Here is a 27,803-nt window from a genome sequence, read left to right as displayed (position 1 = left end):
AAGAAAAAGAACCACCTGTAATTAATTTGGTTGTCGCAGGTTTCTATCGCTAGGAATGAATCCTCCATCATCTTCTTCATCTACTTCATCCCTCCTCCCACCACTCTCTCTCTCTCTCTCTCTCTCTCTCTGTTTTGTTGCGTGAGCTCGTCTCCTCCATCATCTTCTTCATCTACTTCATCCCTCCTCCCACCACTCTCTCTCTCTCTCTCTGTTTTCTTGGACAAAACGACTTCATTTTGACAAGCAAATTACTTTTCGTTTCCAATTCTATGGGCCCTCTTTTTTGTTGGGGTCCAATTCTATGGGCTTTTTTTTTGGGCATTATTTCCAATAAAAATTTTTCATAATTTTCGTTCATTATATTTAATTTATCGGGAACAAATCAATCGGAATTTTATAGCCAGATTGAAACACGAGTGTAAAATCAAGTTTTCAATATTCTATAGTTCATTATTGATTATTCTTTGTTAATTTACGGTCATAAAATAACCTAAATTTAACATTTAATTGATTCATTATTTATTGGTTTATTATTTTCTGAAGTTTCACTGGTTTTTTATTTACTTATAGTGTGTTTGTATCACAAATGGTATTTGAACTTCCGTTAAATAGAAGTTCAATGCTAACGTGAAAACATTCTGATGATCTTCTGCAATGCTAACGTGAAACAAAAGTTGGAGCGTTTTAAAACTTCTTGGCATGAGTTTTTATTTTTTCTAAGGTTTGGGATGTTTTGGAATTATGGTAAAGTGATAAGGATATTTTTGGAAGGTATTAAAGGGAAAAAAGAATAGGGATCGAATACCCCCATCCCCAATTGATTTGATTCGATTCCTGATTTTGAGAGGATGTGATTACGGATTTTGAGGTGGGGTCCACATATTTTTTTCATTCCTAATTGCAAGTAAACGTTAGGGAAGTCATAAACGAAAATCATTCCCTTTCCTCCCATATCCAATACTGATGCGTAAACATACCCAAAGTGTTAGGAACGGTAGCATTCATTTCAGACAAGCAATTCTTCTATGTTTTTGTCCTCTAATTTTGGATTAATTGACATAAACCCTCCAACAATTAAGGACCACATGATGAACTTGTCATTCTGCATAATGCTAGTGGCCACTAAAAACCCATTAATTTTCGAAGCTAACAAAATCCTTAATGACACACGCGCGCACACACTCTATCTCAAAAGAGCAAGACTGGATTGATTAAATTAGTAGTTAATTATGTGATAAAGCCTTTGACCAGACAATATATATGCTTAATCTATAAGGTTTCAACTTCCACTGTAATTATGTGATAAAGTCTTTTCATGATTACCAATAGCAGACTAGCAATGGCAGTGTGTAAGTGAAATTCGAACGTACAAAGAAGAGAGCAAAGAGGGAGCACAGAGAAACAGAGAAGATAGTAGAAAGCTGAGAGATGAGAGGTGAGAGCCTGCGAGAAGAGAGCGAAGAGGGAGAGAGAGCCAGAGCGGGAGCAAGAGAGAGAGTGAGAGAAAGGTGTGATCTTGAATATTTGAAGCTATTAGAAGAGAAGAGAAGGATTTAAGCGTTTCCTAAAGCTATTAGAAAATAGGGCTTTGAAATAAAACCTAAAAGAAATATTACCGTTGCAAGAGCCTCACTCCTTCAACGCGGTTTCACTCATCAAAACCAAATTGTGTTTTGATAATAAATGAACCAAATTGTATGTAAATTGACTAAACTATCCCTCACCTGAAGTTTAAGCATAAAAGAAAAAGAAAAATTCTAGGCAAAAAAAGAAACAGAAAAAGAACCTGTAATAAATTTGCAAATGAATTCGATTTTCGTCCCCTGATTTTCATGACTACCAGTAGCAGTGTGTAAGTGAAATTTGAACGCATAGAAAAGAGAGCAAAGAGGGAGCATAGAGAAATAGTGAACGCTCGTCTTCCAAATCAAAAGAAAAATGTGCTCGTTGGAATAGTTGGGTTGCTCAAGAAAGCAGAAATCAGAGAGACAAGAGGTGAAAGTGAGGGCAAGAGAGAGAGAAAGTTGTGATATTGAATATTTGAAGCTATTGGGAGCGAAGAGAAGCATTTAGGCATATCCTAAAGCTATTAGGAAATAGGGTTGTGAAATATGACCGTTGCAAGAGCCTCACAGCTTAAACACAGTCGCAGTTGCTTTTTCACAAATCAAAACCAAATTGTATGTAAATTGACTAAACTAACCCTCACCTATATTTTAAGCAAGAAAAATAAATTCTGAGCAAAAACAAGAAAGAGAAAAAGAATCTGTAATTAATTTGCAAATGAATTTTGCTTTCATCCTCTGATTTTCATGACTACCAATAGCAGTAGTAGTGTGTAAGTGAAATTCGAACGCATAGATAGAGAAGAGAGCAAAGAGGGAGCACAGAGAAATAGTGAATGCTCATCTTCCAAATCAAAAGAAAAATGGGCTCGTTGGGATAGTTGGGTTGCTCAAGAGAGCAAAAAGCAGATAGATGAGAGAGAGAGAGAGAGAGAGAGAGAGAGAGAGAGAGAGAGAGAGAGTTGTGATATTGAATATTTGAAGCTATTAGGAGAGAAGAGAAGCATTTAGGCATTTCCTAAAGCTATTAGGAAATAAGGTTTTGAAATATGACCGTTGCAAGAGCCTCATGGCTTAAACGCAGTCGCAGTTGCGATATTGAATATTTGAAGCTATTATGAGAGAAGAGAAGCTTTTAGGCATTTCCTAAAGCTATTAGGAAATAAGGTTTTGAAATATGACCATTGCAAGAGCCTCATGGCTTAAACGCGTTCGCAGTTGCTTTTTCATGCATCGAAACCAATTTGTATGTAAATTGACTAAACTATCCCTCACCTGTATTTTAAGCTAGAAAAAGAAAAATTCTGATCAAAAAAAAAAGAAAGAGAAAAAGAACCTATAATTAATTTGCAAATGAATTTTGCTTTCATCCTTTGATTTGCATGACTACCAATAGCAGTAGTAGTGTGTAAGTGAAATTCGAATGCATAGGGAAGAGAGCAAAGAGGGAGCAAAGAGAAACAGTGAACGCTAGTCTTCCAGTTCAAAAGAAAAATGGGCTCGTTGTGATAGTTGGGTTGCTCAGGAGAGCAAAAAGCAGAGAGAAGAGAAGTGAGAGAGAGAGAGAGAGAAAGTTGTGATATTGAATATTTAAGGCCTAGTTAAGTGTTGTGAGTATGAAAAGCAGTGTCAGAGCGTTTGGTAAATTTTACCGTAAAAGTGTTGTAACTATTTATAATTACTAAAATGGACATGACGCTAAAAGGGCTTTTTACTAATCTTTATATAAATATGTATGTATTGGAAGATGAACATGTTATAGCAAATAATGTTTTTACTAAAAACATGCATAGTGCCTAAGTAATTACCTATAGGAAAACTTGGGCAAGACTACATGAGAGGACCCGATCCAAATTCCACTTTGAAATCCAAGTCAGACCCTGTGCGTGTCCGACACCTGGCAAATGTCGGGCACAAATGACTTATTTGCCCTTCTATACAAAACACGATAACATAACAAGGTTGACTTCTACCAAAAAACCGGTAGAGTTTCCCTTGTAACTGGCTCAAAACCGAAACATTTACACCTGTCAAAACAAGTATATATATACAACCAACTGCCAGCATACATATATATACACAAGCCAAGAGTTCAAAGCTCAGTTTAGGGCAAAACATCAGAGCGACTACTAAGAATTTACAAAAGAGTGAATCTTTGTACAAAATACAAATCCTACATCAGAAGAAAGGCGCGGAAGATGAAAAGTAGCCCGGTGGTGGATTCCTGTGCACGTCTACTGCCTGGGGGCGCAAAACAACAATAAGGGTGAGTGGACCCAAAACAAAGCTTAGAAAATAATATATGAACATACTAACCCCACTGTAAAAACAGTTATACAAACTAACTTATTTTCTTTACTTCTGAAATCAATGCATGTATATAATTATATACATTTGAAAACAGTTTAAACTATCACCTAGGTGTACCCTTATTTCCGTCAATTCCTTATATTCGTCAATTCCTTGCATCACCATGGATGACACATACTCGCAGGTCTCAGTGACACGAAGTCAGTCCGAGCCGCAACTCGCAGGATTCAGGGGACCGTAGTCCACCTTTATCCGCATTACTCGCTCCACACGAGTTCGAGTACCAAGGAACTCGTGGGGCAACTGTCAAGCATGCTGACTAAACCGAAGGCAACAAATATAATCCGAAGGCAACATTTAATATCTGGGTACCAGGTGGTTTAAGAAAATATAAAGTTTCTGAAGAAAATCTGTTGAATAATTAACTTTCTGTAACCTTTAAAATTCTGCTGCCATTTATCTGATAATTAATGAGAATATCTGTTCATATAAGCTTTAAATGAAATTTCACTCGGCAGCATACAACATAAAATAGTTAACAGCATAAAACAGCTTATAACTGAAACTGAACTGCTTAACTGAAACTGAACTGATTAAATTCATTTATAAAAACAAAGAGTCCACTCACTGAAGAGTCCACTCACTGATAGTCTGAGCTCGCTGGACCTCTTGAAGGTCCCTCCTGCGGGTCAACTGGTGCCCGGGTGCCTGATTCAATGACCATAATATTCGCTTAATACAATATAGTATTAAATTAAAAACCCTACCCCCGGCTCCTAAAACTACGTGCAGCAATTTAAAGTGATCCCTATGCCCACAAAAGCTTTCCTTCCACGTGGGGTAGTTTAGCGGTATCTTGGGACTCAAATAGCGCTAAAGTCCAAAAGTCAATCCGGAACCCCACGGGTCCATGACCTCACAAAATGATCCGGATGCCGCTAGAAGGTCCAATATATGTAGGACACATGTCCCGAGGGTATTGGTGTCGATCGGACGGTCAGAGTAATCACAATCCTGTACTCGCATAATTTCTAAACCATCGCCTTAGGGTTCGCGTTTTCGGAGTATCCGGGACTCCGGTTCACAATCCGTCGAATCCTACACGTTTTTAAAATTATCTCGAATAACATATCTAAAATTGATTACGATCCAACGGCTCAACAGTATTGAACCCGATAATCGCACAATATGAAAAATCCGTTCGAGGCTCAAACGGTATCTAAATTGAGATCCGTGAATTCCTATGCACTCGTGACGACCTAAGGATCGCATCAGAACATAGTGTCACTGCACCACACTCGCCCACGCGCCGCCGCACGCGCCGGCCGCGATGGGTGTCCAAAGCGATAACGCATCGCCGGAAAATCTCAAAACCAAGGCTCCAAACTCCTATCCTAGGTATAACACCATATTTGGAACCACTTTTGTTCTTGGACCTACCCCAAAAACTGACCGGAAGTGGCCGAACACGGAGGTCGAAAACCGGCCGGAACTTCAAGTTCAAAAATCCAATAGCTACACTGAGAACTGATTAATTCCTACCCAACCATCAGCTAGAGCACGGAAAATAAGTAGAAATCCATACCTTACTCGATAAATTTGGAGTAGAATTGAAGGAGAACGAACGGTTCGAAGTTTTGACAAAACCGACTCGTTTTTGGACGGATTCCAGCGACTATAGCGATGGCTGGCAGCGGAGAGTGATAGGGGCTTGAAGACGGAACCGAGCTGGTTCTGTTGGCGCTGACGGCAGGTGCAGAGGTGGTCGGTGGAGGGAGTTATGGACGTTTGAAGTGCGACGGCTGGAGGAAAAAAAACAGAGAGGGGGAGAGCTCGCGGGGAGAGAGAGAGAGAGAGAGAGAGAGAGAGAGAGAGAGAGAGAGAGAGAGAGAGAGAGAGAGAGCTGAGGTTTTTTTATAAAATCTGATTTTTCAATTTATCATTTTGCCCCTCGTGATATTTTAATCGTATTTTCTTCGTTAAAACTCCGATTCGAGCTCACTTCGTGTCTATGAACTCGTGAGAGAGAGAGAGAAAGCTGAGGTTTTTTTATAAAATCTGATTTTCCAATTTATCATTTTGCCCCTCGTGATATTTTAATCGTATTTTCTTCGTTAAAACTCCGATTCGAGCTCACTTCGTGTCTATGAACTCGTGTCGTCGTGCTCTACGCAACGGTGTATGTGGAATTGTCAAATTCTATTTCGGTCAAAAAGTCAACTTTGAGTTCATAATTTAGTCAAAAGGCAAAATTGTCTTTCCGCATCATAAATGACTAATTAAATATGAATTTTAGGTTTGGGTCATTACACTACATACATCAAAAGCAATACACCAAGTCGTACAAGATGACAAGGATTCAAACACATCCCATATATTTTTCCCTTATTTTTTGGGTTTGCAGTTTTGATATTTATTCACAAAACATAAGCTTTACAAAAGATTAATGAAAGCCAAAGAAAAACTATACATATATCACTTATGAAAAATAAAAATAAAGATCAAATTTTTATTTCTTTTATTTAATCAAGCTCTCTAGAAAATAAAAATAATAAACAGTAAGAATAATACATATATCAGTTATGGAATAAGAATAATACATATATCAATTATGGAATAAAATTCTATGAATTCATGAGCTCTGTTATAACTACTTTTGTGTTTTTGTTTTCTTCTTAATAAATGTTTATCACACCTAACCTACAACACGCACCAATTCATTCTCTATCTACTCACAGCAACAAATTTGAATGATTCTAAAAGCACACAATGATGACATCATCAATAGGGCTTCCATTCAACCATGTGGCTGCAGCAAGGTCACTAGGTGTCCAGCCTCACTCACTCGTGCATAAGCCAAGCATATCATATGGGTCTTCAATGGTGGCTATATTTAGTGACCCCAGCAAATTTCGAGAGATTGAAGAGATTGAAGAGATTGAAGAATAAATATATCTCAGAAAATTATAATCCATAACTTTGACGAGATTGATAATCTACCTCGTGAAAGAGATTGAGAGAGATTGAGCCTTGAGAGGCTGTCAAAATACCATTGCTTTTAAAATAAGCAGGATATTTTATTTTTACCAAACACCTTAAACTGCTTAACTTTAAAGTTAAGCAAGTTTTTGGCCAAAAAAAAGCAATCCCAAACGGGGCCTAAAGCTATTAGGAGAGAAGAGAAGCATTTAGGCGTTTCTAAAGCTATTAGGAAATAGGGTTTTGAAATATGACAGTTGCAAGAGCCTCACGACTTAAATGCGGTCGCAGTTTCTTTTTCACGCATCGAATTGTATGTAAATTGACTAAACTACCCCTCACCTATATTTTAAGGAGAAAAGAAAACTCAAAAAAGAAAAAGAAAAAGAAAAATTCTGAACAAAAAAGAAAAAGAAAAAGAACCTGTAATTAATTTGCAAATGAAATTTTTTTTTTTTTCCTCTAAGCAGCTAAGTGAGGTCAATGTGCTTGTCTCTTCCATGATTTTCATCCATAGCAAATTGAAAAGGGTAGTGAAACTCATTTCTCTTTCTCTTCACAGAAATGGGTTTTGCACCTTTCTTTTAAACTTCAAGTTTTGTAGAGAGTAAGTAAATGGTCAACATAATGGGTCGAGTTGGAATTATTTTCCAATACATTCTTTAATCTAAGAGTAATGCTATTTAGACACACAAAATTGACCACATTAGCTGACCATCTTATGTGGCAGCTGATGTGGTCATGCCACGTCAATTAATGAAATTGTCATGTGAATTTTATTTTTCTTTCTTTCTTTTTTAAAATAATTATTAAAAACAAAAAATAAAAAAACCCTAGCATCCCTGGACTCTTCATCTCTAGCACTCCCTTCTTCTTCATCTTAACGAGTGCAGAACTAATGTTCTGGGAGATGGCATGGGTGTCACAGACCTTGGGGATCTGGAAGTTCTCTATGTCCCACTACACCGACATCTCCGCCTTACCCATCAACTCTGCCGCCGTCGCCATCTCCGCCATGCTGCTTCAGCTCACATCCCTACTCGTTGGCGCTCTCCAAATACTCTAGATCTGATGGTCACCGCTCACTTATGATCGAAGATGATGATTATTGATTCTTGAAAAACCCTCAAAACACCAAAATTCAAAATCAAAATCAAAATTCTCTGGTTTTGATTGGGTTCCTCTCTTCTTGTAATTTTGTTGTTTTTCTTGAATTTGATCTCTTCTCTAGTATATCTATATCTCTTCTCTGGTTTTGAAGGGATAGGTTAATTTGATGAGGAAGAAGGGAGTGCTAGAGTATATCTATATCTCTTTTCTAGTTTTGATGGCGATAGGTAAATTTGATGGAGGAAGAAGGGTGTGCTGGAGACGAAAAAAGTCCAACTTTTTGTTTTTCATTTTTGTTTTTCACTTTTTTTAATAATAATTATTTAAAAAATAAAGAAAAAATTAAAATCCACATAATAATATTCATTAATTGACATGACATGACCATATCAGCTGCCACATACTGTGGTCAATTTTGTGTGTCTAAATAGCATTTCGTAATTATTATTTATTGTTTTATATAATATAAATAAAAATACATACGAACCAAGGAATTTAATTTGATGATCATATTAGGGACTAATCCTTCATTTTATAAAACTTGATTATACATTTCATTAGTATTCCATACTCTAATAACAAAATATAAAAAGATAGGACATAATACTATTTCTAACTTGTCAAAATTTCAGTATTCCATAATTTATCATTCTTCTATTAATTTACGGTGATAAAATAGCCTAAATTTAACATTTAATTCATTCATTATTTCTTGGTTTATAAGTTTTACTTAAAAACTTTTAAATTTTTTATAGGATTTTCATCATGAAGGTTCCTGAAATTGTTACCTTTCGTCATTAAGGTTTTATTTTGACATGATTGGTCCTTAAGGTTGCTCTTTGTACATCAAGTTGGCCTATGTCGGAAACTTCCGTCAAATTTTTTTGTTACCCTAAAAAAAATTTCAAATCTCTAATATACAGCAAAACTTGTCAATTCGTTGTGAGTTAGAACTTTAAAGATTAAATTATCTTGTGCTAATTTTAGTTGCCAATAGTTCATCCGACTGGAATAGGGAGCAAAACTCTTGAATACAATGTGGTTCGATACGAAGTCAATGACAATGGGCTTTCAAGACCTCTAATCACAAAGAGGGCGAGATTGGACCGAGGATACAAGATCATGAGCATGTGGATAATGTTCGATTCCCTATTGCAATTAGTGATCCTATTATCAAATCAAATGTAGTAAATTCTATACAAACACACCAAGCAAAATACTTCAATTCAGTTCGACCCACTAAACACTGCCACACTATTTTGTTGATGCTCTTTTTCAGAGAGGGTCAACTTAGAGAGAAGTAGAGAGTCTTCAGCAAGGGAGAAGGTGAGGACCTTCGGTAAGAGAAGAACCTACAAAAGACAAAGTGGGAGAAGCAGTCGTTAAGCTTCGGACACTAGTGTGGTGCCTGCCGAAGGCTCTTTGATGCTTAAGTCAGCTAAGAGTAGTAACTTCGGCAGAGTAACAGTAAAAGTGAGAAAGTAGTTACCCTTTTTACTTGGATACTGTTCTCCATTTATAGGGAAGTGAAAGTGGGAGGTTTGCACAAAGTTTCGATGTGGGACTTTGTGCAAGTCGCTCTGGTGGTGACACGTGTCTTGAAAATTAGGTTCGGCAGTTGGGAGCTTCAGCAGGTATCTGGCACCTCGTAAGAGTGTCTTCATTCGAAAAGGGAGAAGACGTGTCTGCCTTGGTACTGGTCGTTTTGAAGCTGGGATATGCTCGGTTGATTATGTTGTAAACAATGGGCATGTGAATAATGTCCGATTTCCTATTGTAATTAGTGATCCTATTATCAAATCGAATGTAGTAAGTTCTATACAAAACACCAAGCAAAATAGTCCAATTCAGTTCGACCCACTAAACACTGTCAAACTGTTTTTGTTGTGGATGTATATTTTAAAAAATTTAAATGGGAGGTAGGATCAGCAGTTGGAAGGGTCAGTGAGACTTTTCAGGAATCAGGAGGAAAGGAAAAATTTACTGCGATTCAGACACACAGCAATGGTGACTACAAGAAGACAGGCGGCCTCTGCAACTCCGGACCCGAAAACGCCCCAAAATGCTCCGAATCCCAACCCAAATACCCGAAACCCTCGAACACCATTTTCCACCACGGCCATCATCTCCGCCTCCGTCAAATCTGTAAAGTCCCATCCCAACACTCCTTTTGATGACATTTATACATATGTGTGCCTTGTGCTTAATTTTTTTCGGAAATTTTTTGGTAGGTCTTATTGCATGATTGGTGGCTGGTAAAGGCAAAAGGAAAGGGCTTGGCTGTTGGAGGTCTTTCTTCTAGAGAGTAATTTCTTTCTTTCATACTTCACTCTATTATTTTAGATTTTGCTTTGAGAATTCTCTGGTTCTTTAGGAATCTTAAGAGTTTAAGGAAACTGAACAAAACCCAGAAATTAATTGGAAGATTTTCCGGTTTTTAGTGTGAAGAGCTTAAAGAAAAAGCTCTTCAGTTTATGCATGGACGTTTATTCCATCCCCTGCTTTGGTGGGTAAGAGTAAATTTCTTTAGTAAAAGGGAAAGTGTCCTACTTTGCTCCCAAAACAGCTTGAATTGTTTTGAAAATTTGCCTTCTCCTGCAATTGATGGCTATATTTCTCTTTGTTTAATTAGCATATTTTTGGGTTTATGTCCTCTTGGTCTATGGATTATTTGGAAGCATTGACAGGGATTTTATGAAAGAAGTTTTGTGATGTGTGTCTCTGACCAGTTACCATTCCCCTTTCCTTTTTGTATTGTGAACAGGTGATAAGAAATATTAGTAATTGGAGACAGAAACTAGTATTTCCAATTTCAAAACCAGCTCTAATTAAAGAGATTCTATCTTGCTGTTTGTGACCGTTGTTTATCACACACAGAACAAAAGCTTACTTCATTGATCAGCCATTGCTTTTTACTTGATTGACCTGTGACATCTCTAGCACTCTCTATAGAGTTTTGGCATTGGATTTGTGCATGAATATTGACTTAGTACATCTCTTCACTCAAGTTACTGTGTACAATTTTCTGTTTTGAGATTAATGTCTGAAGATGTTAATAACATTTTCTTTTCTTTTTTTTTCTTAGGACAGTGGACTAGGAGTAAGAGTTTTTAGCTCAGCAGAAATTTCCAAGAGACACACGGCCACTGTTCTTGAGACAGCAGATGGGATCATGGTTACAGTTACTGGCTTCTTAGATAGGTCTCGCACGCATCAAAATGGCCTTCCCCCTGAGGTATGTAGTTCCCTTCTGTGTGCTTACGTCTTACAGCTTGACTTAAGAAAACTGAGCCTAAACCCTAAATGCAAGGGGATTGACAAAGATAGAAAATGGCCTTTTATAACTAGATACTGTCATTGATTAGAGGATTACTATGTCCTAATTAATCGTCACTCCTATTTGATAAAAATAAATAATGAAAAGTTCATTACTGCTGTATGAATGATTTGAAACTTCTGAATATTTATACTTTTTTGGAACTGCTAATCTGTCAGCTATACAATCACTTTCTGCTTGGATTTCCATTTAACTGGGAGGAGTACGTTGCTGTTGATTTGGGTGAAGATTCTACTGACATAGCTGCATCATTGAGGAAATCAGCTTCTCAAAAGTTCAACATGCCTTCAAGAAACAACGAAAGGAATTCCTTACCATTTTCTTTAGATGATCTCTCAGCGACAAAGGGACGAGATATATTAATGTTAGGTTATGGAGACTCCGATTATCGTTCACTAGTGAAGAACATTTTCAGTGATATACTGGGAACATCCAAGGACAATGCTTTTGAGTGTACCGGGTCATCAATCAATTTAAATGTGGAAAATAGTTGTCCGGTTGAAAATGTAGATTCTGGAACAACTAAAACTCCAACAAAGCATAAGAAGGTTATTGTTCAAGATGACAAAAACGTGATCACGGAAACCAGTAGGGTAGGGGTTTCCACAAGAAGCATGACTAGGAGTGTTTCCACAAGCAGAATGACTATAAGGAAGATTTCCACAAGAAGCAGCACCAGAAGAAAGTTGTAGCCCACCAGCTTTTCCGTCAGAGCCTATGGGAACTAAATCGGAGGGGCAAAAAACAGTAAGTGCTGAAAATTTGAGTCATGCTGCCACATCATCTGGTGAGGGTATAGGGGCTGAAGTCAGAATATGAAGTGCAAGGCTGAGGAATTTTGAAAATATCTGCAAGGCACATCTCTAAATTACAACTGTAACTTTTTGGAGTGGGTTCTTATTTTGATGGGTTTTGATCCTTCGAAGAATGCTACGCTTACTGAAATCATATGTCCAAATCAAATTCAAAAGCACTGTAGCATCCTTGGTTTCAAGCAATATGCATATTTTCTTGCAATATCAACACTGACAAGGAAAAAAATAGTTCATAATTCAATTAAATAAACTCTTAAAATTCTCTCTTTTAATATTTTTTCCACCAATTGATTATGCATACTCAAAGCATTCATCAAACTCGAATTATTCTGAAATTAATTAAATTATCAAAAATTTGAATATATGTGCCCCACATGCTCTGCACGTGATATTCTGAACCGCAAATTGGATGGAATATGAAAAATCTAACCACAAGTACTACATATGCTATTTTCATATAGTTTAAATCCTTAATTTACTCGGAAAAATGTCCGGAGATTGAATTAACAATCATGGAATAGCTGGGGGAAAACCATTGTTTCCTTAGTAAGAAATATTCAAAACCCTCGACCAGAATCGATGACAATCTTAATAGAGGAACATGCACCCAAGAGTGTCCAAGTCATCAAGAAAAAAAGAATTTTACATTCAGCAACGGGAACAAATGAAGCAAAACCAACAAAGATAGAGCTCATATATCATTTCGTTCACTTCTTTTTTTTTTTTTTTTTCCTTTTTTCAGTAAAATATAAAATCCCATTAACTGAGAGATCATTTCCTACAGTCAATTTGGAAACTGAATTTAAAAAGAATTATGCTTCTCCATCTAGAAAGTATTTTACAAGAAATTACAGGTTCGCCTGCCCCAGATTTGTGGCACTCTATTTCCTGGCTTACACAGGCACCCGTCGGCCACGGTATCGGTCAAAGAACTGCAAATCAGAGAGAGATCAATCGATTACTTGCACTAAGAATAATCGTACAGATAAAGCTCATATTCAGGCAAGAATAAACATTATAGAGACTAGATCCTCCATTCTTTGAACTTGTGGTTGTGCAAGTAGGTGCCACCTGAACTTAGGACATACTATAAGGTGCTACCACCATGGCAGAGAGTAGACTGCACAGTACCAGGGAATACTTAATTTGGACACGAAACAGGAAGTTCAAGCATTTTGGACATACTGGGTCTTCAGTACACTTTCTAAGAGAGAGAATGTCCACTATCATGAAAAACTTGCCTCTCACAAGGTAATATAAACCAATGATGAAACTAAACCAAGTAATTGTTGAAAGTCATTCTCCAAGAGAACAGATACATTTGTAACAAATTACAAGATGAATGTCCCCACCAAGGTAATATAACCTACCCTGATGATCATTATCTAACTAAACAAAACACAATTCAGACACAACTCATGTTTAAATACTTATAAGGAACTTGACAAATAAATCCCATTTTTTGCTATTACAAAGACAAAAGGTTCACATTTCAAATTTGTTTACAATTTTTTTTTAATTAACTTGAAAAACAACATGTCTTAATTTCACCCTTATAATACTGTGTATTTTTATTTCACCAACTCAAATACCAAAAACATAGAAGAAATAACAACAATTTACACAAACTTGTTTTAAGGAAAAAGGGTGAAAAATAATAGCTATAATCTAAGAAAAAAAAAAAAGCTGCACCCAGAAGCTTCTAAGACATGCACACGAACTTGGAAAACTGTTCTTTTCTCATTTTGAATAGATAAATAATAAACCGTGGATATCAAAGTTCTTATTTTTTTTATTTTTTTTAAAACAATGTGCCCAATTTTTTTCAAATATTTTCACTACGTCTAATGCCCTAAACAGTTAGGATTACCCAAATCTTTGCACAAAAGTTTTAGAATTACTTAGAAAAAAGATTACTATAAATTGGATTTATTTGTCTGTTGTGAGAAATAATTTGAACGTATTTGGATATCCAAAGAAAAAGGGGTCCCCATATTTCAATCAAAAATTAATTCCAGATACACATGAAACCCAACTATATACAGCACAATCCCAAATTACCCACTCACATTCCTAGAAAGGGATTCTGGTTAACAAAAACAGAGTTAAAATCATGATTACCAAAAATATATCATATCATGTCCCACAGTCTACCCCAGTCTATCTATGCAGATACACACATCCATACGTATGGATGTGTGTGTGTTTATGTGCAAACAGAGCTCAAATTGCATTACCTATCAGTTAGTTTACATTATCTCTTATTGAACACTGGCTCCTGATTCCTATATGTTTTTCATCATGCTTAACAATAATCAACTAACTTTTATAGACATAAAAATGGCTAGACTGACTCCCATGCAAAATCCAAACATAAATCATGTTATGAAAATAAACAAGAAACCAGGACTTCCCAATTGTCTGAAATGGTATTCATGATTGTGCAAGTCAAGAAGATATTGCATAAAAACTAATCCACTATTATGAACAATAAATACTGAAATAAACATACCGATCTAATATATGGTTGTTGAAATAGCCAACCAAGAACTGGAATCTTCTGAAGAAAAACTGCCAGTGTTGGCCAGAAGCCGCTGCACAACATACTCCATCAGCAATTTTATATAAGCAAAAAAAATTTATTACTATGAATCGCAGTAAAAATCCTATAGACCTGAAGAGTACGATGAACCCATATCCCTCCAAAAGCATGCCCACAATAGGCCATCCTATGATCACACAGAAGAAGCCAAGACTAAAAGAGATTGTTCCCTGTAATTAATGAACAAAACCAGGTGAAAAAGAAAAGTTAGAATACATGCATGGCCCTGAAAAGAAAATAAAACATGCATGGAAAAAGTCGTGCAGAAATGGAGAGAAACATTAATGATTACAAACCTTATAATTTTGACGTTTCATGAAGAATTGCATCGTGGGCTTAAATCCAATGGTTAAAGTCACTCCTGAGAAGAAGAGGATCTGATTAAGTACCACAAACAAATGAGGAGTGTTAAAACAGGTATCATGTACAACAATAAATAAAACAAAAAAACAAAAATTGCAAACACAGCAAAAAATACATAACTTGAAAAGAGATTACATATAATTATTAAAGTTACTTACATTTCCCATTGCAAGTAGTCCCTTGTCGAAGAAGAAAACGATTCCCAGGCATGAGAAAAATATGCCAAATCCTGTCAATCCTAGTCCAATCTCTGTTTCATTTCAGAATTGAACAAATTAGAGGTCACACCAATTTACATTTAAAAAAAGATCTCAACTGGCACCTTCAGTATTACTACACCAAATTATTATTCCAGTTTTAAAGAATTAATTAGTATTAACAATAACAAGTTGTTCACATAAACAAAATTATGTATACGTATATCAAACAAAGTACTCAAAAGCATCCAAAAATAACAAAAGATTATATATGAATGTATCAAACCAAGTAATTAAAAGCATCCAAACCTCTTTGAATATTATGACAAAGTAAAGATAGACAAAATTACTCACTTTTCCGATCATTCATCTCGAAGGAAACCATTTTCGCTGACGATTCACTGCAGACCACAACACCAAAAATTAGCATCGGAAAAAGAAATTAACATATTAAGTAAATGAATCGGATTGAAGAAAAAGCGAAAGGTAACTGAAATTAGGGCTTCAAATTGTAGAAGAAAAATTATGCGGCAACACTACCTTGAATAAACCTGACGCAAGCAAACACGAGTTGACGACGAAGATCTTACGAGAACCTGTAGAAGAGAGATTGCGATCAGTTTACCGAATTAGAATGAGCAGACAGCGAATCTAGAGCTCCAATTGGATTCCGTGAGAAAGACAAGAAGAGAAAATAAAAATCGCGCCCTAATTCTTCATTTTCTTTTCTTTTCCTTTCTCGGCCACCAAACGGAGTTAATAGTGTCGAGGCTTACAGAGAGCGAGAGCGAGAGAGAGAAACTGTGAGACTGATGCAGAGAGACTGAGAAGGTTGGAGCGGAAATGGTTTGTTAAGAGAGAGAGAGGGGGATGGGCGCGTGATGGGCGCGTATATGTTTGTTTTTCTGCAACTTCTAAACAAAGGAAAGAAAGAGGTTAAGAAATGTGAAGTCAGTGCATGGCGTATTTTAGTTGAACGAGCAGTTGTCCGCTAAAATGCGCAAACAGTAAAGTCAATAGGGCTCAATTCAATTGTATTGGTTAGACAACATCACCACCTTTTTTTTTTTAAAAAAAAAAATTTAATAATTTTATTTATTATTATAATGAAATAGGTGGGCAAAAACCCCAAAGACAACATCACCACTTGAACCTTCCTCTCTGTTTTCCAAACAACAACAAAAAAAAAAAATTGGTGACAATATGTCGAAATCCCTGAATTTGTAGCTAGATTTCAATTTGTCCCAAAACTTTCTTTTAGAATAATTTTGTAGCTAATTTTCGATTTGCTCTTAAACTCTTTTTTTAATTTTTTATGATAAGTTACAAATAAAAGCCTCTAAGAGCAAGTCCAACGGGCCAGCCGAGCCCGAGGCTAGGGGGAAAAAAAAATTGCGTTCTAGCGTCCAGCCCAAGCCCCGGAGGCTTGTGGGTCCCACCAACTCGGGCCAGCCCGAAGGGGGGTTTAGCCCGCGGGCACTGACGTCAGCGAGCACGTTCAAATTTTTTTTACCGTTGGTAAAAAAAATTTGAACCAGTGTGCGCTGACGTCAGCGCAACGCCAGCTCCAACGGGAATATGCTACTTGTCGCGCCCCCAGCCCTCTGATCAGCATATCCGAATCCAATCCAACGGCTGTTATTTTTTGGGCAATAAAATTATGAAAAAAAAATCAAAATTTTTTTTTTAAAATTCTAAAAAATTCAGATTTTTTTTTCTATAAATACCTATCAATACCCTTCACTTTCAACACCAATCCTCATACATTTCACTATACTTCTACTATTATTCACTCTTTACTCAACATTTTCCTCTTTTTCACCTTGTATTTTGATTTCATATTTTTATGGCTTCTTCTATCGAAACCGGAGGGGCTTGGAGCACCATGGAAGATGTTTCCTTGTGTGAGGCTTGGCTCCAAATTTGTCATTGTCCTGTGTCCGGCAATGAGATGAAATTTTTTCATATGTGAAAAAAAATTCATGCCGAATTTTGTGAAAAAATTTCGGGGTCTACTCGTACGGAGATGACATTATCAAGTTGGTGGAAAATTCTCAATAAAGAGTTGGAAAAATGGAGAGATGCCCTAACAAAAGCGATGGACAACTATAGAAGTAGGGAAAATCGTACTAACGAGGTAAGTATTTTATAATTTTTGTTTTATTAAGTTTAATCTCCTAATATATATATTTTGTTAAAATTGCTTGCATTTTCAATATTTTGTTAATATTTCTTGCATTTTAAATATTTTGTTAATATTTCTTGCATTTTAAATATTTTGTTCATATTTCTTGCATTTCCAATTGTTTCTTAATTTTCTTGCACTTCTAATTTATTTGTAAGGTTAATTGCATTTCCATTATTATTTTTTTTGTTACTTGCATATCCAATATATTTTAAATATTTATTGCATTTCTTTTTTTTTTTTGTTAAATAGATAATTCAAGCACAAATGTGGTTCGGTGCAACCGGGAGTGGCAAAAAAAGTTTCAACCATCATGAATGTTGGGAGGTGGTGAAATATTGCAAACGCTTCCCAATTATTTCGACAGGTCCCGCCGTTATGTTAAACGAGACGCCACTCCGTGATTCAATGACATCGGATTCACCTCTCGATTCCCCTATGAGTCAAGACTCACCTATCAAAAAGGAGCCAATGCCCATTGGCCGAAAGGCCGCGAAGGCAAAGAAAGCGGGTAATTCAAGCAATAATAATTCAAAGCTTTTGGAGGAAATTGCAAGGCAAAACGGCATAAGAATTGAAATGGAGCAAAAACGCCAGGATAACGAGTTGGCCCTTCAAGCTGAGTATGCACAAGAAAGGGAGTATTTGCGCAAAAAAAGATATGGACAAGACGGATCGGAAAACCATGGCGATGGATACAAGTCATATGTCCCCTGAAACAAAACAACTTTGGAAGCTAGAACGAAGGGATGTTATGAGAAGAAGACTTTTCCGGGATGATGGGCCTAGCAACACGGATTGGTTAAATGATGGAAACCATTAAATTAGTTAGCATACCTTTTATGTATTTGTATGTTTCATGTTTTCTATTAAAGTTATTGTAATTCATGTATTTTATTTTAGTAGTAGTAATTCTTAATGACTTGTATTAGATTTCTTTATTTAATAAACAAAGCATTCAATAAATTACCTTTTTATTCAACATATTCCATACTTCAAACAAAACAAAATTAAAATAAAAAAAACTGCAAACAAGGCACAATAATAATAACAAACCACAACCAAACCATAATAAATAAAAATACAACACAACCTAACCATAACTAAATAAAACATAACCAAAGCATCTATGCTCCATCATTCATTTTCATTGCCTTTCACCGTCCATAGATGCTCCATCAAGTGAACTTGACGCATTTCATGAATATACGAAGATTGCATCTCTGTATATTGATCTATCATTCGGGTCATCAAATGACCACCCCTCACCAACGATTCCGACATAAACGGTTCTCCACTTGGCCCCATGGGCCTTTCATAAATCCGTGTCAAGGTTGTGTTCATTGGATTCAGTTCGTATACCTCTAAAGCATCATAATCGTACTCATCCTCCACAATCATATTATGGAGGATGATGCAAGTCATCATAATGCTTCTGAGGATCTCCTCATCAAACATACGGGCCGCACCTCGAATAATCAACCACCGAGCTTGAAGGATGCCAAAACACATTTCGACATCTTTCCTGTATCCCTCTTGATAGGTAGCAAATAATTTTTGCTTTTAGGATCGGGGATTCGGAATGAATTTGACAAAAGTGGTCCACCTCGGGTATATGCCGTCAGCTAGATAATACCCTGTCTAGTACACTGTATTGTTGACTTGATATGTGATATTGGGGCCCTGACCTCTCAATACATCGTTAAAGACCGGGGATTGACCCAGGACGTTGAGGTCATTTTGGGATCCTGCAACTCCAAAGAAGGCATGTCAAACCCATGTGTCGAAGCCAGCAACGGCTTCAAGGATGATACTTTTTTGGCCTTTTCTATTTCCGTAATCACCTTGCCAGGCAGTTGGGTAATTCTTCCATTACCAGTGCATGCAGTCGATACTACCAATCATTCCTGGAAATCCTTGAGCTTCGGCTTTTTGTAGAAGCCGTTGAAGGTCCCTGGGAGTAGGTCTACACAGGTAATCCCTAGTGTACAGAGTTTCAACTGCTTGACAAAATCTTACCAAAGCCTCCAACGTAGTGGACTTCCCCATCCGGGCAATCTCATCCACCTGATCAGCAGATGCTTCATACGCCAACATTCGTATAATAGCTGTAAGCTTTTGCTCCAGAAGAAGCCCCAAAACCCCAGTAGCATCACACTTTTGAACAAAGTATGCATCATAATTGCAAATAGCATGCATGACTTTATTGAACAAATGGGGTTGCATTCTAAATCGCCTTCGAAAATCAACATTAGAGTACAAAGAAGTTGTGATAAAATAATCTTCCAAAAGATTCTTACCCCGAGAATGCCTATGTCTTTTCACATTCCGGCGGCGGCCGACTTGTGAACCACGGAGGCGACCTTGGTTCTCTTCATCTTGCAAAGCCACTGCTAGGAGAACTTGTTCATCGACTTGTCTCTGCAACTCATTGATTTCATCTGCTCTACGGTTTCTCTCATTTGGATCTCGCTCTTGCCTCTCCAAGCATCTCCTAAAATCTTCCATTGAGAATGAATGAAGTATGAATTCTAAACTCTGAGAAATGAAAATATAGAAAGATGTAATGTGAGAGGTATGAGCTGAGCCTCTTGTTTTATAGAAAATTTTGGCAAGATAGACATGCCACATGGCTTGATTTTTTATTGGAAGAAAATCTTATCTGAAATTTGAAATTTCATCCGAAATTTGAACCCTAATTTGTATGAAATTTGAATTTTGAAATTCATCCGAAATTTAAACACAAATTTATCTGAATTTTGAATTTTGAAATTCATTCGAAATTTGAATTCAAAAATTTATCTGAAATTTGAATTTTGAAATTCATCTGAAATTTGAATCCAAAAATCTTATCTGAAAATTTTATCCGATTATGAATAGTCTTGACACGTAGGAATCCGAAAATCTTATCTGAAAATATTATCCAAATTAATTATTTTCATTAAAAAATTTGTGAAAAAAACAAAAAAATGAATAGTAATTGCCCTTAGCCATGGCAATGAATAGAAACACAAAATACTATTTGTAAGGCAACCACTATTCACGTGAATAGTGACTGCCCTAGCTCCCCCCTTGCCATGGCTAAGGGTAAATGGGTGAAGTTGCTCTAAAACAGGAAGGCCCAAAGAGCTCAAAATAAGAAGATGAAGCCTATGCTCCCACAACCTAAAAGAGTCGTTCCATGATGAAAGTGTCATAAATGAGCCACATAAGTGGACATTTATATGAGCCACATAAGTGGACATTTATATTAGCCACACGATTTATCTGAATAGTAACTCCACTTAAATCTAATGAAATGATCTTGTAGCCTATATAAAGGTCTACATTAGGGGCACTATAGAATTTCCCTCTATTCAGTATGCACAATGAATTTGGCCAAAAATAGGCTGCAGGTGCAAATTTTGGTACAATCACATTCTTAGAAATTATTAGTAGGCGATTTTCAAATAATTTATTGTGCAAATATACGGTATTAACAGCCGGGCTGCTTGAACTTGTTTACAACAGTAAGTGCACAAGATGCTTTCTTGCTAAGCTATTTTCCCAGCATAAATACACAACGTAGATATAAGAACTAATAGCTATTTTTACAAAGTACTTTTATTGTTCATTACAGCCAACAGTGTAATTCTTAAGTGGTTATTAAAATTGACTCGCAATAATAAATACCCTACGTGATTTCTACATGGCTTTTTTCGCGGTATACCATTATTGTTCATCATCATCACCAGCACCTATGAAAGATGATATCTGCAAGGGAAATGGTAAAATTATTAGGAAAATAATTACCGATAATCAAGTCGATGCTTAAAAGTTAAAATTGTGGATAAGCTGGTGGGGATCAACACCTTTGAGCTAACGGGATAAGGGTGCGATCTATAAGGCATCCAAGATTTCCCCGTCCAGCCCAGATAGGTCAAGATTCTGTCATAAAAAAAATTAGCAGCAAAACCAACACCATCAAGAACTCAACACCATAAAAATAGCAAGAAATCAACACCAAGTGGTAAGGAGTCCTAGAAAACTTTTCTTTCAATTTCTTGCTTTCTTGCTTCACAAGGTTCAAACCAACGGCGACTGCACTTAAGCTAATCCATATAAATGGAATCTACAATTCTTTGAGATACTTCTAAAGTTTATGCTACCAAACAGACCCATAAAATGTGGGACCAATAATTATGGAATCGGTGACCCATATAGCTCCGACTCTCTGCAAGTCAATTGTTGAGTTATGTCTGATTACTAAGTGGGTGGAGCTAACATTTTAGAAAAAGTTTTTCATAACTAATCAATATCAAAGATTCATCATGATATTTGCACAAAATTAAATGAATTTGCAAAGAGCTTATGATGCGTACCAAACCCAAAGCTTCTGCGACTCTTCTTTGGCTTTCTTCACTACAAATGCCAACAAGCATGCTCATTAGAAATTGCCTCTGATTCAATTTCAAGTGTTTCGCCAAGCCTCGAGCCACCATCTCCATCTCTGGCTGCAGAATAAATACAAAACCATCAAGAATCACAACTCAGTACTACTAACAACAGTAGTATGAAAGCCTCTCAGTTTCTGATGTAGCATATGTAAATTATAGGAACCAAAGCAGGCCAAACAAAAATATTCCATCACATGCATCGAGGCATTTGCATAGATTCATTTGAAAACCTCTAATACCAGACCATAACTGACAGTCTTGAAGATCATGCTATACATGGAAAATGGAGCAGAACATAATTTTTACCAATAATATGTAAAACAATTGTAGCTCTGTGAATATACATACAAGAAGAAAACGTTTTTCAATTCAATAACCAAGATACATATAGGAAACGGTAAACTACAATGTGTCTGCCTAAACTTTAAAATGTGCCATATTGGTTCCAAATTTTGAATTTGTTCTTAGCAAGGACAAAAATCTAATTTCAGTTTGAAAAAATTAAAAGAATTGGCCATATGTCCAGCACATGAGCACTTAACCAAGGACAAATTGGTCGTTCTCTACTCTTCCCTACCCTCTTATCCATTCCCTAATATCCTGTCACTTGTAAATGCCTCCCATCAGTTTTAGCCCCAATGCATGTCAGCCAACGCTCTGGACAATGCGACTGCTAAGGCTTTATATTGATAAAAAAAAGCTTGTATTTCCGGAAGCCACTTTTGGAGTGGGGAAAACGAGGTGCCGACCGTAATACACAGGTTCCTGACCTGACGTGCCTCACAGGACCCATATTAAGGGCAAGCACCCATGTGCACGGTTCTTTTCATTTACAACTTGATCACTGCTTGACTTAGCCTCGTTCTGAGGTAGAAGGTTTACTTGAGCAGGTGTCAGCTGATGTAAATGCCTACTTGACTATTGAATACATGAGACATTCCAAGATTGCATAAACGAAGGATGTCTAAGACTCTTATTCAATAGGGCAGAAGTCTCGCTTTGAGCTAGAAGCACATGCTTCGGTATGCCTTGGAGCATTTCACCAAACAGCGGGATGAGAAAGGCTATTTTACTCCACCTTGCTCATCACATGCTTGGTTAGAGAAATAGGCTTTGCAAATGATCAGAGAAGGGGCAGATAGAGGAATGAGTCAGAGGGTAAGGATGGGTAGAGAATGACCACTTTGTCCTTAGGTGGTCATGTGCTGGGTACATAATCAAAATTTACAGACCAATATAGTATGCTTTTAGAGTTTAGGATTTAAAAACTATGAGTAAATTCCGAAAATTAAAAAAAGTAATGCAAATATCAGATATGGTTATTATTCACGAATAAACAAAGCACATACAGAGGACTCCTCGGGAGGAAATATCCGCAAAATAAGGCATATCTTTGACAATTCCAGTACTGCTTCTGCATGTTTACCTTGCATTACCAAAGCCTGCAATCAAACAATTAAGAAATACAACCATTTAAAAATTCAAAGAATGTGATAAAGTGTTTTTAGAAAGGTAAAGAAGGGATATTTTCCATCAAAGCCATAAAAGAATATATTTGAAAATACAAAATGGAGTATAAATTGAACTTATAGGTCCGAAATTCAATCTCACCACCAAAGTAACATATGCCTTAAATTATTCTCTAGAAAACTCCCAGGAATTCAAAACTCATAGAATCCAATAAACCAAAAAATTAAAACTACCAGGACTCCAATTAAACTGACATGTTAAAGTCTACTCCAATTAAACTGACATGTTAAAGTCTAAAATGTTTTTAGGTCAACATTTCTGACAAAGTGATGAATTTTTGTCAGAAATGTTTACCTAAAAAATTTAGGCTTCTACACTATAAGTTAAAGTCATATGTTAATTTAGTTCCAAAGCCTGCAGACCATAACTAAGCAACAAAGATACGAGGCAGCAGGCCAACAAAACTAGTGTACTGGAGAATTCAAAACATACAATATAGCCTCAAAAAAAAAAAAAAAAAAAAAAAAAACTACCCCTAAATTCTGAAGCCAATGACCTAAAGAGCAAAGAGATCTAGAGTTCCCTAAAGCAATTATTTTTCAAGTAATCTTCTTTATTCTCTCAGAATTATTCACAAAATATTGTCCAAGAGTTTTCTATTTACTTTTTGTTTTTTGGAGAATATGATGTCAAAATAACTGCCTGTGCCACAAGAGGCACTTAAATTGTTGTCAAGTCTGTGCAAGCATGTGACATGGCCATAGTCAAAAGAAAAAGAGTGAAAAAATTACCCACGCCTGCAAAAAGCATGAACGTGTACGTGCAGCAACGGCTGCAGACACAATTCTTGCAGCACGAATGTTGTCAAGCCCAATATTCTCAGCAAGCCCAGCAACAAATTGACAAACATCTTCGCCGTCAATCTGAACATAAGTAGAGCGACTTGGGGCCCTGCCACACTATAAATGTTGAAACACCAGGAGAAAGCAAAGCACCCAAATAAAAAGTGGTCATATAAACTATTAGAATGTTAATGTATTGCATCCAAGAATCACACCTGCTGCAAGTATTTAAGACAAAGTCAACAGACACACGGTAGAATGAATCTCGTGTATTTGTTGTATCAAAGGTGACCCGTACTCTAGATGCCCTGCATATTTGACGTAACTGCTCACCCACTCAGACAAAGAAGTATACAATGTATTATGAAAGATCAGTTAATGCAGCACAAAATTGTAATTAAAATTTACAAAGAAAGAAATTGTGGTAATGATTCAAATTTCATATAATAAGAATGTTTTCCCAGCTGTAACGAATCAATGATATAACAAATATTCCAAATAAAAAGTTTAACATCTTACTGAAATTCACAAACATTACATCAACCAAACATGCTCATCAAAATATCTCAGGGACGTAACCTTTTAAAAGATAACTATCTAGACTCATTTAGCATTTGGTTTAACTTCACATGATGCACTGCACATTGATTCTTTCAACATCCACCACGCTTCATATGCTTAATCATTTAAAGGAAGAAGCACCTTTTGATGAAACTTTCAAAAACCCATAAAAGGCCCTTGGTTAGCCAAAATGTTAGACAAAAGAAATTTAAGATGGGAAGTTTAAAATCATAAATAAGCAAGTAAAAAACTATAAAATTAGTGTTTTTAGAATATTAAAATAATAAATATACGGAAGAAAAAAATCCAATTGGCACATATTTACTTATGGGGAAAATGTTTGAAGACTGTTTCTGAGGTTTAAATAAGCAAGGTGTATGATAAACCTGATGCCAACGTGACGTCTTAATTCTCATATATCAACAAGGTTTTCACATAGAGACATTAATACAGTAAAATCTTAAAAACCATAACGTTCATGTATAGCAATATAGTAACAATCTGCATAATCCTTGGCTACTATAAACATCCAGTCTCTCATGGTGCAAGGGCTACTACCCTCCTCTTTTATTAGCTACACAATAAATGTATCTAATATTGTATCTGTATGTATAAAAACATGCTTTCAAACAATTAAAGTCACCAACACTAAGATTGATATTAGTGTTACACTTTTTCTAAGACTATCATTTATAAACCATCAAGAAAAGTACCCTAACCTGAATTTTTGCTACATATACATCTCATGTATGTGCGTACAAAGTGTGTGAACCTACAAAAAAATGTATGTTTAAGCATCGACCTATGTATTTATCAACAATCATAGTTCACAAGGAAAAAAATAAAAGGGAAAAAACTTTGTAGGAATTTTGTCATTCATGAGACTGCAAATGTTATAAAAGTAATGCACAATCAACTCGATACATAAAAGCACTGACATGAATAATATCATCCTCCACAATGTCCTTTCCGCTCATTCTATTGTCCGTGATCGCTGGAAATCAAGTGGATGAGTTGCGAATTAAAGATGTAAAGTGGGATAAAAAAAATAGCTACAAAACTCTGAGAAATGTGTGACTTTTACCTACAACAAAAGCAAACCCACCAACAAAATCAAGTCAGAACCTAAACTTCTTATGTAGAATTCGAATGATAGCAGACTCAGAAATGTTAAAATATGATTCTAATGTGATTTTGGTAAATGCAGTAACATATGATTTTATATGAAAATGAGAACTGAAAGAGAAAGAGCCAACAAACAGACCTCTAACCAATCTATCTGCTTCGCTTTGATAATAATCCTTATCCACCACCGAACTCTGCTGCGGCATGGAGCTTGGCCACCAACTCGGCAGCTTTTTTTTCTCCCAAACCCGAACCCGGCTATTCAAAAGCCTCCCCAAACCATCCACCACCGTTCTCTTCGGCATCGACAGAGGATTGTCCAACATCCCAAAACTCTTCTTTTTCCTCACATCAACTCTATCCTTCTCTACCCTCCCCACCACAACCTCTTTTCCCCCAAGACTCCTATCCCTCCTCACCACCGTCCCCTCCCTCCCATACCCGGACCGACCCCCAAACCCTAACCTCACCAACCCAACCAAAACCCTAAACCCCAAAACGACGGCGAAGGTCATAATCACCAAATTTCCGACGAAACGCAGCGTTGAAGGGCGACAGGAGACGATGACGCGATTATCGGCGTCGACGGAGACGAGGGTCCGAAGGTCTTGGAGGGCGTCGGAGGCGGAGGAGAGGAATTGTTGGAGGCTGTAGTGGGAGGTGTGGTAGAGGTACTGGAGGTCGAAGGTGGCTTGGAGTGTATCAGGGCGCGATGGCGAAGAAGAAGGGTAGAAGTAGGGTTTTGTGGTGGTCGTGGTTATGGTGGTGGTTGGGCGGCTAGGGTTTCGGTTGCCGCGAGTTCTGCGATTGCGATTGGGAGGGCGAGGCATGGAGCAAGAGAAGGAGGAGGATTTGGGAGAGCATGGGTTTGTGGAGATGGAGAAATGGTGGAGGTGGACGTAGGAGTTCATATCATGTAGCCACAGATTTTGTGTGGGGCTGGAGCTCACTCTCATTCTCACTCACTTTTCTGAGAAAGTTGTGTAGTTTCTCTTTTTAGCTTTTACTTGGTCCTGTTTTTTACTTTTTGGCTGTGCTGCTGAGACAAGCTCGCCCCCTCTTGCATCTTGCTTGAAAAGAACAGTTGCCGTAGAAAAAAAAAATTTCTTTGGAAATGCTCAACTACTCTCCTTAAAGTTCTCATCAAAATTTCATACATGTGATTGGTAGAGCGGTATTCCTACTCTGTATTCGAGTTCGAATCTCTCTCTTGTAGTTTAGATTAATTTAAAGTAGAATTTCACTGTTATAAATAAAATGAGAAAAAGTTTATCATCATAATTTCAGTGCAAAACTAGTACTATATAATAGTATGGAAATTTGAACCGTTAAACCGAATTTTCGTTTTTCGGTCCATAAATTAAATCGCTATCCATCAAATTAGTCACAATTTAAGATATTCCAAACTTTTGGTTCATATAATCGAACTAACCAATTTGTGTGTTTGCGAAATTTTGCAAAAATATGCGCCCTAGGGAACTCTAACCCTTGATATGGTGTTCAAATGAGGTTATCTCACCACTCGACTACTTGGCTTTGATAAATTAAGTCTAATATAGTTGAATACAAGTACATTTTCAATTGGATGACCCATCCCGACCCTATCAAGCCTAAAAGGTCCGACCTGTGTGGGTGAGCTTGGCTGAGGCATTGAAACCTAAGCCCGATACGGCTTAGGTTGAGGATTGTTTTGTAGATCTAAATCCACCCATAATTATGAAATTAAGTGGTGTCTATATGTCAACGGGGTCTAGCCCAGTAAAAAAGGATCTTGACTTGCAGATAAAAGGTCTTAGGTTCAAACTCCCATGCATTTTAGTTGAGTGTTTATGGGAAATCTCCTGCCTCTTTAAGCTTTAGATTATCGCTTGTATTAAAATAAAAAAAAATAAAAAATAAAGTA

General features: G+C 36.7%; 3 protein-coding genes across 3 annotated transcripts; 1 reads left to right on the top strand and 2 right to left on the bottom strand.

Moving 5' to 3' along the window:
- On the top strand, positions 9,872-12,321 carry LOC109946551 (protein EMBRYO DEFECTIVE 1674). The gene is made up of 4 exons (XM_020554780.1): positions 9,872-10,112; positions 10,199-10,272; positions 11,058-11,202; positions 11,463-12,321. Exons 1-4 carry the CDS (start codon positions 9,972-9,974, stop codon positions 11,994-11,996), a joined length of 894 nt encoding a protein of 297 aa, XP_020410369.1. The 5' UTR covers positions 9,872-9,971; the 3' UTR covers positions 11,997-12,321.
- LOC18790639 (vesicle transport protein GOT1) lies at positions 12,674-16,206 on the bottom strand. Its single transcript, XM_007223683.2, has 8 exons — positions 16,058-16,206; positions 15,822-15,877; positions 15,636-15,682; positions 15,243-15,334; positions 15,018-15,098; positions 14,794-14,891; positions 14,632-14,713; positions 12,674-13,051 (listed from the first exon to the last, which is right to left on the bottom strand). Exons 3-8 carry the CDS (start codon positions 15,664-15,666, stop codon positions 13,013-13,015), a joined length of 423 nt encoding a protein of 140 aa, XP_007223745.1. The 5' UTR covers positions 15,667-15,682; positions 15,822-15,877; positions 16,058-16,206; the 3' UTR covers positions 12,674-13,012.
- On the bottom strand, positions 20,888-26,926 carry LOC18789259. Its single transcript, XM_007224168.2, has 8 exons — positions 26,040-26,926; positions 25,714-25,769; positions 24,430-24,539; positions 24,164-24,323; positions 23,252-23,344; positions 21,828-21,959; positions 21,318-21,393; positions 20,888-21,219 (listed from the first exon to the last, which is right to left on the bottom strand). Exons 1-7 carry the CDS (start codon positions 26,854-26,856, stop codon positions 21,346-21,348), a joined length of 1,416 nt encoding a protein of 471 aa, XP_007224230.2. The 5' UTR covers positions 26,857-26,926; the 3' UTR covers positions 20,888-21,219; positions 21,318-21,345.

Source organism: Prunus persica, chromosome G1 (genome assembly GCF_000346465.2).
Source record: "Prunus persica cultivar Lovell chromosome G1, Prunus_persica_NCBIv2, whole genome shotgun sequence".
NCBI lineage: Eukaryota > Viridiplantae > Streptophyta > Magnoliopsida > Rosales > Rosaceae > Prunus > Prunus persica.
This window is presented reverse-complemented; position numbering and strand designations above follow the sequence as displayed.

What these genes read in the sequence shown, in the direction of transcription:
- LOC109946551 (XM_020554780.1), top strand. Translation starts at nt 9,972, where the DNA reads ATGGTGACTACAAGAAGACAGGCGGCCTCTGCAACTCCGGACCCGAAA. An exon ending in TCTCCGCCTCCGTCAAATCT is followed by an intron (nt 10,113 to 10,198) that starts GTAAAGTCCCAT and finishes ATTTTTTGGTAG; the next exon opens with GTCTTATTGCATGATTGGTG. An exon ending in AAAATGGCCTTCCCCCTGAG is followed by an intron (nt 11,203 to 11,462) that starts GTATGTAGTTCC and finishes CTAATCTGTCAG; the next exon opens with CTATACAATCACTTTCTGCT.
- LOC18790639 (XM_007223683.2), bottom strand. Translation starts at nt 15,666, where the DNA reads ATGGTTTCCTTCGAGATGAATGATCGGAAAA. An exon ending in TGAAACGTCAAAATTATAAG is followed by an intron (nt 14,892 to 15,017) that starts GTTTGTAATCAT and finishes CATTAATTACAG; the next exon opens with GGAACAATCTCTTTTAGTCT. An exon ending in GGGTTCATCGTACTCTTCAG is followed by an intron (nt 14,714 to 14,793) that starts GTCTATAGGATT and finishes TATGTTGTGCAG; the next exon opens with CGGCTTCTGGCCAACACTGG.
- LOC18789259 (XM_007224168.2), bottom strand. Translation starts at nt 26,856, where the DNA reads ATGAGAGTGAGCTCCAGCCCCACACAAAATCTGTGGCTACATGATATG. An exon ending in CATGCTTTTTGCAGGCGTGG is followed by an intron (nt 23,345 to 24,163) that starts GTAATTTTTTCA and finishes GTTTGATTGCAG; the next exon opens with GCTTTGGTAATGCAAGGTAA. An exon ending in TCGCAGAAGCTTTGGGTTTG is followed by an intron (nt 21,394 to 21,827) that starts GTACGCATCATA and finishes TTTTTATGACAG; the next exon opens with AATCTTGACCTATCTGGGCT.